The sequence below is a fragment of the Hemicordylus capensis genome, chromosome 14 (assembly GCF_027244095.1).
Source record: "Hemicordylus capensis ecotype Gifberg chromosome 14, rHemCap1.1.pri, whole genome shotgun sequence".
In the NCBI taxonomy this organism is placed as follows: domain Eukaryota; kingdom Metazoa; phylum Chordata; class Lepidosauria; order Squamata; family Cordylidae; genus Hemicordylus; species Hemicordylus capensis.
Genome location: NC_069670.1, coordinates 11,885,224 through 11,897,756, shown reverse-complemented (window position 1 = coordinate 11,897,756; position 12,533 = coordinate 11,885,224). Strand labels below are relative to the sequence as shown.

At 52.4% G+C, this 12,533-nt stretch overlaps 1 protein-coding gene and 1 non-coding gene across 4 annotated transcripts; one reads left to right on the top strand and one right to left on the bottom strand.

Annotated features, from left to right (window-relative positions):
- The first annotated feature begins 1,144 nt into the window (after nt 1–1,144).
- Nucleotides 1,145–12,389, top strand: SPINDOC (spindlin interactor and repressor of chromatin binding). 3 transcript variants are annotated; one of them, XM_053277223.1, is made up of 9 exons: nt 1,145–1,305; nt 2,237–2,323; nt 4,889–5,090; nt 6,753–7,037; nt 7,804–7,905; nt 8,895–8,999; nt 9,292–9,411; nt 10,064–10,114; nt 10,848–12,389. In XM_053277223.1, exons 3-9 carry the CDS (start codon nt 4,934–4,936, stop codon nt 11,252–11,254), a joined length of 1,227 nt encoding a protein of 408 aa, XP_053133198.1. In that variant the 5' UTR covers nt 1,145–1,305; nt 2,237–2,323; nt 4,889–4,933; the 3' UTR covers nt 11,255–12,389. The 3 variants fall into 3 exon arrangements, with proteins under 3 accessions (XP_053133198.1, XP_053133197.1, XP_053133199.1); XM_053277222.1 differs by having other exon boundaries at nt 1,145–1,372; XM_053277224.1 differs by lacking the exon at nt 4,889–5,090 and having other exon boundaries at nt 1,145–1,372.
- TRNAA-GGC (transfer RNA alanine (anticodon GGC)) lies at nt 7,357–7,426 on the bottom strand. The gene has a single exon. It is a non-coding gene; the product is annotated as a tRNA-Ala (tRNA).
- Nucleotides 12,390–12,533: the final 144 nt, after the last annotated feature.

The window sequence follows — 12,533 nt, the reverse complement described above, 5'->3', positions numbered from 1 at the left end:
TGTACATAATAAAATACATTAAAATTCAACAAAATTGCTGAAAATTCCTCTTCTTGACCTTTCCGTTGAAAAAAGACCAGTTCAAATGCTGACAAGGAACACATGCCGGCGACCCAAAGTTGCCATTCAGGAGCTGCATTATGGCCCTTTTGGGCAACCCCGACCCCCAAGCACGAAGAGTCCACCATTCTCGAAGTCATGCGGGATTCCGTAGGCTGGGGATGCACCCCAACAAAACCGGAATGTCATTGGCAGGCAAGGGTGGCTGCGGAGTCACGCTAACAGTCTTATGGATTTCAAGCCCCACAAATGGCACAATAACCGGAGTCTGGACAGGACCCTGAGCTTGTTGACTACATCTCCCGTCATCCCCAGTTGCAATGGCCTTTGGCTGGGGGATGCTGGGTGTTGTAGTCGACAACATCTGGGATTCCCTGTCACTGGGAACGTTGGCTGGGACCCTCCATTAAAGAGGTTGCGAAGGCCACCCTCGTCCAGTTGGGGGACCTCGTTAAGCTGAGGTGCCTCGTTAGAGCTGGGGCAGAGGCCCCGCTGGCTGCAAATCTCATCTGTTGTCCTGCCTGGCCCGTCACAGGCCAAATTCTGCACTCCATAGCGTGTCACAGCCTCAGGGGACAAGGAGAGCTGGCCGGGTGGTAGCAAGCATGACTTGTCCACTTTGCTAAGCAGGGTGCACTCTGGTTTGCATTTGAATGGGAGACCTGATGTGTGAGCACTGCAAGATATTCCCCTTGGGTGATGGAGCCCCTCTGGGAAGAGCAGAAGAAGGTTCCCAGTCCCCTCCCTGGCAGCATCTCCAAGAGAGGGCTGAGAGAGATTCCTGCCTGCAACCTTGGAGAAGCTGCTGCCAGCCTGGGTGGATAATACTGAGCTAAGTGGACCAAGGATCTGACTCAGTAGGAGGCAGCTTCCTCTGTTCCATCCGCTGTGGCCTTGCATTCCAGTGTTTAAAGACGTATATGTGCTTTAAAACACACACAAAGGGAGGCTTGAGCTGGAATGAGCAAGGGGGGGCTCCACTCTTTGCCGCTCCCTCTTTTGGGCGGCGCGGGGAGACGCGATCCCACCCAATGGCAGTGGCTGTAGGTTTATGGAGTGGCATGAGCACAGTCTCCCCCGAACCCGGAAGGACAGCCTGGGGTGCGCTCTAGCCATTTCCTGCCTCTAGGAAGAAGGCCCGGCCTCGGACAATGAAACCATCGAGCGGGGCAAGGGCAGAGCGGCCCAGCGGCCCGCACCAGCCGCTCTCTCCAGCTGGGAGCCGGCGGGCTCGGTGGTCTGCATGTGTGTAATGGGTCGGGGGGAGTCTTAGCAGAAGAGCCCAGAAGGCCGCAGGACAGAGCATTTGCAGGTGGGAGGATATGGGGGGGTGGGGGGCTGCTCACCCCCTCCCCACACACGCGCCTGGGGGTGGGGGAGAAAGAAATGCAGCCCCCCAGGTGGGTGGGGGCAAGGGAGCCCCCCAAGTTGGAGGCAGGAGAGAAGGAGCCTCCATGGGGGGGTGGAGAAGGGAGACCTTGCCAAAGGTTGTGGGGGGCGAGAGTTGCAGGAGCCCCCCATTTGGGGGTGGGGGGTGAGAGGAAGCTCCTTCCATGGTGGAAGGGGAGAGATATGGACTCCCCCCCCCGCAAACAAATAATAATAGTTGAGGAGGAGAAAGAAATGGAGCCTGCCTTTGGGGAAGGGGGAGGGGGAGCCCCTTCCAAGGTGGGGGGGAGAGGTTGCTTTCTCCCCGCCCCCGCTCCCCCCCCCCACCTGAGTGGATGGGAGCCTGAGGGCATCTTGTGGGGGTGAGCTTGGAAATGGAGGAGGAGGAGGAGAATCCCTGTTAGGGGGAAGGGTTGCTGTGGGAGGCACATGGGGGGGCTGGCTGGCTGACTTTGGAGATATGGCACATGGCACAGGTGGGTGGGGATGGAGGAATCTCCAGAGATGGGCTGGCTGGTTGGGGAGAGGGCTGAGGTAGGAGATGCCTGAGTAGAGGAGGGGCTGGCCACATGGGGGGGGAGGAGAGCCTGGCTCTGGGGTGGGAAAGAGGAGGATATTGGGGGCGGGGGGGTGATTTCAGGTTGGAAATGCAGTTCCTGGGTTTGGGGGAGAATAAATCTCTTTGGCTGTGTCAAAGAGTCATGGGGAATTTTGTGGGGGAAGGCGGAAGTGGGGGACCTCTGTAGCTAATACAATGACTCTCTTTCTTTGTTTTCTTTTTTCCCAGTGGTGTGAGTGATCTTGCTGCTTCGTCCAGCTCCTTTGTTCAGTCTGCACCAAGTGAATTCCAGTCCCAAAGTGCTTTCTCTGGCAGGTAGGAAAGAATCAAAGCCCAAGGCAGCCTTCTCTTTTCCATTCCCTTTGCAAGGTAAAGAGTAGCAACAGATGGAGAGGGCCTTTGTTTTGAAATGAACCAAGTTTCTAGCCCTTGTGGTGGATGAGCTGGATTGGAAACAGGAGTCTGGTTTATTTAAAAGGATCTTGAGCAAGGAAGCCAAAGAATAATTTCAAAAAGAGTAGTTCATGATGTTTTGAATTCTTATGTTCAGCAAAAAGAAAAAAAGAAAAAAGGAGGGTTCACGCTCTCGAGCTGGTTGCAAACCGTGTCCACCCAATTCACCTAAATCATATTTAGAATGGATCAAACAGACAAAATTGCTCTGCTCCCTCTGCCCCCCAGTAATACAGTTTCCAGGCTCAGCCTGTTTGCTTCCCAGGATCTCTGCTTACTTGGCCTCCCTTGTCTAGGATTTCATCCCAGACAAAGATTTCATCATGAGAAAAGATAAGTAAATACTTCGGGTTGGAGGTAGAAAGACAAGAGGGAAAGCCTTTGCAGTGGAAACTGTGATCATCTCCAGGTTCCTGATCTTCTCTGACTTGTTCAGAAACCGTGCCCTTTTCCTAGCAGATTCCTTGGGACAAATTAGCCCTTGTGAAGAGGCTGAAGGTTAGAATTTGTGAGCGGAATAACTTCCCCCCCTAGGCTTGTCTGAGATATTTGAAGAGCTGGAAGTTCTCTTGACAGGGGCGGCAGGTGGAGCTAGCAGCTTGCAGGAAGCTGGGCTGCACGCTTTAATTGGCACATGGATTAAACGGAAGCTTTGGGGTAATTAATTTGGCGAGGCCAGATTTTCTACAGTGGGACTGGCAACTGAACTTTGACTTGTTTGCAAACTTTTTAAAAAAGTGTTTTGGTTTTGGTTTTGGTTTGTTTTGTTTTTGTTTTTAAACTTAAAAAAAAAACAAAAACCCTTCAGCTTTTGTTTGTTAAACTATACAGTCTCTTGTTTATAAATATATTTAAAATATATTCGGGACAACGTGCACAGTGTGGGAGTTTTGCCAAAGGCTGCACAGAAAAGATGTATTTTGGGGAGGGATTTGAAAGAAGTTGGAAAGGTGGCCTCTCAGAGGCAGTTGCAGGCATGAGGAGTAAAAGAAGACAACACAGTGCTGGCAAAAGGGAAGAGGGCTGGTCTGGTGGTAGCAAGCATTAATGGTCCACCCTTTGCATTTGAATTGACACAATGCATTTGAATGGACACAATGCATTTGAATGGACACAATGCATTTGAATGGACTACAACTCCCAGAATCCCCACCTCCAATGGCTTATGCCTGGGGATTATGGGAGTTGCAGTCAACAACATCTGGGAATCCCTGTTAGAAGGAACACTGAGCACAGTAAGATATTCCCCTGAGGGGATGGGGCTGCTCTGGGAAGATCATCTGCCTGCTTTCAAAGAAAGTTCCCAGTTCCCTCCCTGGCAGCATCTCCAGACAGGACTGAGAGAGACTCCTGCTTGCAACCCTGGAGAAGCCGCTGCCAGTCTGTTTTGACAATACTGAGCTAGACGGACCAAGGGTCTGACTCGGTAGAAGGACGTTTTCTGTGCTTCCTAAATCCTTCAGGGTCTCCAGGCAGCACCTACATTTCTCATGCAGACTTAATTTAATATTTAATACTACTACGGATATTTATATACCGCTCTTCAACCAAAGTTCCCAAAGCGGATGACATAGAAAAATAATTAATACATCAATAAGGTGAACCCCTGTCCCCAAAGGGCTCACAATCTTAAAAGAAACATAAGGCAGATACCAGCACCAGCCACTGGGATGCTGGGATGCTGTGCTGGGGTTGGAGAGGGCCAGTTGCTCTCCGCCTGCTAAATAGAAGATAAATCACCACTTTATTTATTCGTTTGTTTGTTTGTTCAGTTTCTAGACTGCCCTTACAAAATAGCTTAGGGCGGTTCACAAATAACGCAAAACAGTTAAAATCAATCAATCAATGATTGGGAACAAAGATTTTAAAATGCAATAAAGCAGCTAAAAAAATAAAACCATTCAAAACCTTATAAAACCCCCATACATTAAAAACCTATTAAAACAATTCAAAACCCTAGAAGGCCAGGCTGAACAGTTAGGTCTTTAGGGCTCTCCTAAATGTCAGTAAAGAATTCAAATTAAAAGGGGTCTCTCTGCTCAGTTCACAGGGGTGATTGATCAGCTAGTTTCATATCAAAAAACGGAAAGGTGGTTGGTTTTTTTGAAGTTATTTTGAGGACAGACTGACAAGGGGTGTCTCCGGGTTAGTCTTTTTCATTTCCCCCTTGAGTTCTCCTCCAGTAGTGAGCAGGGGTCTTATAGCCCAAGACCTTCACGGGCTCTTTCTAACTCTAAAATCCTGACCCTGTGTGCCATATTAGCACACATCCCCTCCGTCAGTGTGTCTGCCTCTTGCTTTGCTGTCCCCCACCCCCTGCTTTAATTTTGCCCCGAATATTTTGTTTCTGGAGAGAAGAAGAAAAGGAGGAGGAATTCGAGGTGGAGAGGGACTGGGGACCCTCTGACGCTTTTCTTTCTTCCCCAGCTGGGCTTCTGTGTGGCACCCCCCCTCCCCACCCCAGAATCTCCCATGGCACTGAAGGCAGAGGCTCCTTTGCTGGACTACATTGAGGTCTCCCTGAAGTGTGAGACGGAAGAAGAGAAGGAGAAAACAGTCCCGGATGCTCGTCTGCCTGTTTGTGCCCCACTCAGGCAGGATGGAGCCCGTGCAGACCCTGTGGGCAGAGGTAGGGAGCGTGCCCCACAGAAAATGTGTGTGTGTGTGTTTGCACAGAGACCCCCACCACAGAGACGCTCCTCTGGGCCTCCCAGCATACAGAGGCAGCCGTCTGTGTTGGAAACTGGTCCCACCAGCTCTGAGAAGGCTGTGGAAATGTGGTGGTGGCAGTGGTATTTTCGTGCCATCTGTGTGCATGCTAAGGAGGAGACAGTGCTCTGCCCCAAGGAGCTCCCAAGCTACAAAGAGACACAGGGGAGACTGCAGAGAAGGGAAGGCAGGGGAATAATAGGCAGTTATTTGGCATACACATATCTTGGCTGAGTTCCAGTGTCGGGCTGTTCCGCTGAGCTCCGTATTTCCCACACTGCCCGGCAGCAGCTCTCCTGGGTTTCGGACAGGCTTCTTTCTCCAGAACCTGGGGCCTTCCTTCTGCGTGCAGAGCTGATCCTCAGGGATGGCCCCTTCCTGTCCCCTGCGAACAGTATAAAGCAGAGATAGCGAGAGGGCGGCTGGCTCTGCAGCAGTGAGCTGGGATTGTCCCTGTTGTTAAGCTGGGTCTGCCCTGGTTTGCATTTGGATGGGTGGCTACATGTGAGCGCTGTCCCTTCGGGGAAGGGGCCATAGCTCAGTGGCGGAGCGTCTTCTCTGCATGCAGAGGGTCCCAGCTTCCATCCCTGCCAGCATCTCCAGGTAGGGCTGGGAGAGACGCCTGCCTGAAACCTTAGCCGCTGCCAGTTAGGGTAGGACAGTCCTGAGCAAGATGGAGCCAGGGTCTGGCTGGGTTGAAGGCAGCTTCCTGTCTTCTGTACCCCGGCATAGAGTCTCTTGCAGTGTTCTCTCTCACAGGGAATCCCAGATGTTGTTGACCGTAACTCCCATAACCCCCAAGCAGAAGCCATGGGGGGGGATTCTGGGAGTTGTAGTCAGCAACACCTGGGAATCCCTGTTAGAGGGGACGCTGGTCTCTTGCCTGTGGGCTTCCCAGAGGCATCTGGTCATTGGAAAGTCATCAACGGGGTCATCGGGGTGGGGGGGAAGGCCCTGCTCCGTATGCCAGCAATGAGGGAGGTTTGCCTTCTGTCCACGTTGGACAGGGCCTTCTCAGTTACTGCCCCCGGACTTCTGGAACGCTCTCCCGGCCAACCTCCGCTCCCCAGTCCCCATCACAGGGTGTAGAAAGCAAGTAAAACCTTGGCCTTTTACCAATGTTCCCTCTAACAAGGATTCTCAGATGTTGTTGACTACAACTCCCATAATCCCCAAGCAAAGGCCGTTGCAGATGGGGACGCTGGGCGTTGTAGTCAACAACATCTGGGAACCCCTGTTAAGAGGGAACACTGCTTTTTACCCAGGCATTTACGTGAGTGTGTTGTCGCTGCTGCTTTGATTCTTATGGTTACCGTGTACATCGGGTTTTGTTTTTTTAAAAAAATTAGATTTGTATTTTTATATTTCAGTTTAATTCTTGGGCAGTCTTTATAGTTTGCTTGAATTGTCTTGTAAACCGCCTTGAGATTTTAGTGGAAGGCGGTATACACATTTAACAATAAATACAGAATAAAATAAATCTGGGGGAAACGGGATGCTGGACGAGCTGGGCCTTGGGCCTGATCCAGCAGGGCTGTTCTTCTGGACTCTTCCTCCTCACACACCCCTCTTCTCACCCCAGGAGAGCGGATGGTTCCAGCCTCGGTGCCCAGGGCCGCCCAGGAAGAACCCAGCGGCTCCTGGCGGCAGGAATACCTGATAGCCAAGAGCTCTGCCCACGACCGGCTGGTGTGCATGGTCTGCGGGGGCGTCCTGAGAGCCTCGGGCCCCATGATGGCCCGTGAACACATCCTTCAGCATCACGCCCACTCGCTGGACTTCAGCCTGGAAGAGAAGCGCAACATCCTGGAGGCCTGGAGTGAAGGGGCGGCGCTCCCGGAGGCCCAGACACAGTTGCGTCCTGCAGGTAAACCCCCCAGGGTTGTTGCGCCCTCACTGGCTGGCTGGGCCTGGGTGGTGCTGGCAAAGAGCAGGAGGTTTTGTTTCCTAATTTAAAAAAAAAAGAAAACTCTGGTCCTGTTAAAAGGCTTCGTTATTAAGTTCTTCCAACGCGTCTGGGACCTTCTGCATGCCAAGCAGATCCTCTTTCGCTGAACTCTGGCCCCTCCTGGGTAAACCTGCCACCTATTGAGACAGGGCCTTCATCCACCCAGCTCAGTATTGTCTGCCCTGACTGGCAGCAGCTTTCCAGGGTTTCAAGCAGGAGTCTCTCCAGCCCGACTTGGAGATGCTGCCAGGGATTGAACCTGGGACCTTCTGCATGCCAAGCAGACGCTCTGCCACTGAGCCATTGCCTGACCGCTACAGAATCGGGGCTCTGTATACTCCTGTGCCGTGAGAATAATCCAGTTACCTGGCAGAAACCAAAGCTGACCTGCAGATGCCTGCTTCTGCTAGTCCTGGGGACAGACGACCAGCTGGAAAAGGCCTGGACTCTCAGAGCCTTCTCCCGCTCCTGCGCTGGCTTCTAAGATCTCACTGTCCGCAGGCTTCGAATCATGTATTTGCAACCTGCAGCACTAGAAACTTGGAATGTGCGGTTGTGTTATTTAACCGAAGGCTGAAAGGGGCCGGGTTTCGGCAGTTGTCTGGTACAGCTGTGGAATAAAACCAGCCCTATATGTGGTGCACTCTTTGCTTCCGCTCTCTGACGCTTCCTTCCCTTCCTCCAGGGAATCCCATTGAAACCAAGAAGCCAGCTGAGATTGAAGTGCTTTTGGATTCGGAAGAGCAGCCAGCAAGTCGGAAACGGGGACCGATGAAGCCAAGCTGTGGTGAGCGGCAGGGTCTGGGGGAGGGTGCTGGTGAGGGCGCACCGTGGACCAGGAGCCTTCAGCCTCTTCAGACCTCAGACTTGCTCTTCATCCCAACCGACCACGGGGTGCCCAGTCCTAACATTTTGGGTTCTTTTTTTAAAAAATTATGAAAATCCACGTATGCAGCAGAAACGGAATTCCTTTATTGTTCAGTTTCTATACCGCTTTTCATTGAAATAACTCCAAAGCAGTGTATAATATAATTAAAACAATGCAGCAGCAGCAGCAAAAGCGGTGCTCTCCTATAAAAGCCTGGGCGAAGAGCCACGTTTCCCCTTGTTTTCTAAAAACTGTGTAAATGTACTCATTGTATAACTTACAGCCTATTAATGTTGCTAAAACCCATCATGACAAAAGAGTAACTTTGGAAAGGTTAATGTTCATATTCAGTCACAGCTACCGGGGCCGGGAGGCGCTTCTTTAAAATGGGGAGAGCAACTGGCCCTCCCCATCCCCAGCACAGCATCCCTCCAGTGGCTGTTGCTGGGGTCTACCTTTGTGTTTCTTTTTAGATTGCGAGCCCATTGGGGACAGGGTGCTGTCTCATGTATTTATCTATATCTATATAAACCACTTTGAGAACTCTGTTTGAAGAGCGGTATGTAAATATTCGTAGTAACATAGGAAGCTGCCATATATTGAGTCAGACCATTGGTCTATCTAGCTCAGTATTGTCTTCACAGACTGGCAGCAGCTTCTCCAAGGTTGTAGTAGTAGTAGTAGGTTTGTCCCCCTTCTGGAAACAGAGAAATCTATCTATCCCTAGTTCTGTCTTTTGATTTGTGTTGAATGCTCATGTGTGTGTGTGTATGAGAGAGAGAGAGAGAGAGAAGGCAGGATTCAAACTGTGATATACTGAGGTTTGGCTCTGTGTGTGTGTGTGTGTGTGTTTCTCCCTACCTGCTGCAGCCTGGTCACGTTTTCCTTTTGGGGTGTTTTTTTGGCAGAGGCTTTCAGCTTCAACCCTAGGCGGCAGGCGCAAGGGCAGAGGAGGTGGCACAGCTCGGGCAATGCCAAGGCCGCGAAAGGCAAGCAGACCAGCAAGGACTCAGGTACTCGTGGGGCTGTTGGGCGGGGGCCTCTGCATTCTGGGTAGCAGGTTTTCAGCCACGACTGGGCCTCCTTGTCGTCGTCGTCTCCTCCTCCTCGCGCACCGTTCAACATGTGCCACCATTCCACAGAAACACCCAAAACGATGAGGATCGCTCCATCCTCCCGCACAGTGCTTTGAGCCGCTTGAGGGGTTGATTGTTTGTTTGTTTTGAGGGGTGGGGGGGACCCGCTGATCCCTGAGGTCCCGTGGCTCTGTGTGTTCACGTCCTGCTGCTTGTCTTTGCTTCCCAGGAAAGGAATGGCCTTCACAAGGTGGCGTCCCAGGTTCAGCGCCTGCCGAAATACGGATCTTCACCGATGGGACCTTCCCAGCTGGGTTCGCCTTAAAGCTCTACTGCCGGCCTCAGCCAGGTGAGGAGCGCTCGGGTAGTATGTTGCTGCTTCTGCTTCCTTTTTTGATGTGCATCCCACTTTTTGATCAACGGGTGCTCAGAAGAAGAGCACCCGTAGGCTTGCGTGCAGAAGGTCCCAAGTTCCCTCCCTGGCCTCTCCAAGATAGGGCTGAGAGGGACTCCTGCCTGTAACCTTGGAGAAGCCGCTGCCAGTCTGGGTAGACAAAACATAGGAAGCTGCCATATACTGAGTCAGACCATAGGTCCATCTTGCTCAGGATTGTCTTCACAGACTGGCAGCAGCTTCTCCAAGGTTGCAGGCAGGACTCTCTCTCTCAGCCCTATCTTGGAGATGCTGCCAAGGAGGGAACTTGGAACCTTCTTCTGCACTTCCCAGAGCAGCTCCATCCCCTAAGGGGAATCTCTGACAGTGCTCACACTTCTAGTCTCCCATTCATGTGCAACCAGGGCGGACCCTGCTTAGCTAAGGGGACAAGTCAGGCTTGCTCCCACCAGACCAGTTCTCTTCCTGAGCTAGATGGGCCAAAGGTCTGACTCGGTAGAAGGCAGCTTCCTGTGTGCCAAAGCAGGGAAGTTCACTCTCCCGGGATTGGGGTATTCTGATCGTGTGTGTGTTGCATAGGCATGACTGATGTCCTTTCTAATTCCAGAGCCAGCTCAGAACGCCAGTGCTAAACCAGGTGCCAGGAAGGGAAGAACGGGTAAGGGCTGACCCTGATTAAGCTCTGTCCAGAAGAGTCAGTTTCATAAGGGATGGGGCATATAAGCGCGCTCTCTCTCTCTCTCTCTCTGTGGCTATAGAGATATAAGTTATAGCCAATGCTTCTATCTGTTAGGGTGGTGTGTGTTTTTAGTTTTTGGCTTTAAATGGTATTATTGACTGGTTTGTTTTATCCAGACATCGAGTCCTTAACAAATGGTGGTATTATTTATTTATTTATTTATTTATTTATTTATTTATTTATTTATTTATTTACATTTATATCCCGCTCTTCCTCCAAGGAGCCCAGAGCGGTGTACTACATTCTTGAGTCTCTTTCTCACAACAACCCTGTGTAGTAGGTTAGGCTGAGAGAGAAGTGACTGGCCCAGAGTCACCCAGCTAGTATTATGGCTGAAGGGGGATTTGAACTCGGGTCTCCCCGGTCCTAGTCCAGCACTCTAGCCACTACACCACGCTGGCTTTTAAAATGTGCAGCTTTAAATGTGGCTTCAGCCTGGTGTTCACTTGCACGCATCTTATTCCTTTGTGTCATTGTGTCTATTCTGTTAATGTTGTGAGCTGCCCTGAATAGTGGCGTGCTGGAGGGGCGGGGCGTAAATATGTGAAATGGGGCAGTAGGCAGTCTTGGGCGAGCCAGGGAGGGACGCACGTCCTCCGCATTCCCCCACCCCGCAATCAGCTGCGTCTTCTCTCCTCCCGCCCCACCCCAGATCGTGACTGCTCCGTCTCTCTGCTGCGGCTTCGCTCCCCACACCCTTCCGGCCGCCTCGGCCCCAGCCAGGGCAACCCTGCCGGCAGCATCCTCAAAGACTGTGGTGCCAAACCGGGCCAGCGGGCAGCCGCTGCTGCGGTGGGCAAGCAGGGGGCCCCTCTGCTGGCCGAGAGCGTCAACCCCGCCTGGCGTTCTCGCTTCCTCATGGACTTTGATGCCGCCGCCGGCCAGCTGGTCTGCATGGTCTGTGAGTCCACCCTGCGGCGCGTCAGCCTGGCTGCCGTCAAGCAACACATCCTCCAGTGCCACTCGGAGACCCTCCAGTTGCCCCGCGAAGTCCGCCGTACCATCCGGGAGGTGTGGGAGAGCCGAGGCCCCCGCCCTGCCCCAGCCGCCAGGAAATGAAGGGCTGCTTCCTCTTCCCCGGGGCAGGTGGGGGAGCGGAATCGGCCTCCTCCCCGCCTGCTGCTGCTGCTTCAGTCTTGGGGCACGGGGGAGACCGGGCGGCCCCCTGGGGGCAGAAGTCTTTTGCCTTGCACTGTGACTCCGCGCGGAGAGAGGAGTCAGGCAGCGGGAAGGACTCTCAACACTTTGCACTGTGGGTGGGACATTCCAGGCTGACTGTAATATTCTTTCACACATCTTAAGAGGGGCCTCAAGCGTAGGGGAGAGGGGGGGGGCCCGCCACTCCGGCCGAGGAAGGCGCGCTTGTTGGGAACGGCCACGTCCAAGTCTCTGTCGAAGTGGTTCCGTTTTGGATGCGCAGACACATCAGCAGGAACACGAAGGCAACCTGGGCTCTGCAGCTGTTGTTGGACTACAACTCCCCTCATCCCCAGCCACAGTTCCGTGTGGCTGGAGATGGTGGGAATTGTAGCTCAGGCATTCCTGGCCGCTCACTTCCAGAAACCTCCTTAGGTGCAGAAGGTATCTGGTGGTTGTTTTTTAACTATTATTCTGCCCAACGCCTTTTGCTTTCAGAATCTTCGTCGGGGCAACATAGCAATAAAGCCATGTCTCTCTCCTTTCTTTTTTTAAAAGCTCCTTTGCAAATGAATTCCCCCGAAGAAGGCTTTTACTCCAGATGTGCAGAATAAATGGGTACCTACCTTGTGCGTCTTTTGAGGGGTTCCTCCTCATTCGTTCCTATATTGGTGCCTCTCTCTCTCTCTTCCCCCTCCTCTCCAGCAATAATGTATTTTCCTGCCCAGACTTAACCCATTACTTTCCCCCACGGCTGTGCGTTGTTGCCCTCTGTGCCCTGTGCTGGACCCTTTCCTTGGCACTCCTCCAGGGGAGGAGTGCCATGGGCTAGGTGGGAGCAGCCCCATGGGCTAGGATTTTGACAGGGATGAGTTCTAGAAGGGAGAACAAATTATTTTTGTGCGAGAGGTCCTGTAGATTCTGCATAACATTCTTCCGGGGAGGCTTCTTCCCCATTCTGTTTTTTAATACAAAAATGTCTGTACTGCGTCTCACCGTGTTTCCGGCTTGGCTTGCGAACACCACACTTAATAACAATAAACTGGTCACATCATCAGCTGGCAAACGGTGGTGGCAGTTTCCAACGGCTTTGAAGGCCCCCGGAGGACAGCCTGGAGGCGGCCTCTGGACCTCCTCTCCTTGTGGGGTCCCGGCCAGTGTGGGAGCCGGGTTCCTTCAGGGGCCCAGGCCTTAAGCCGGG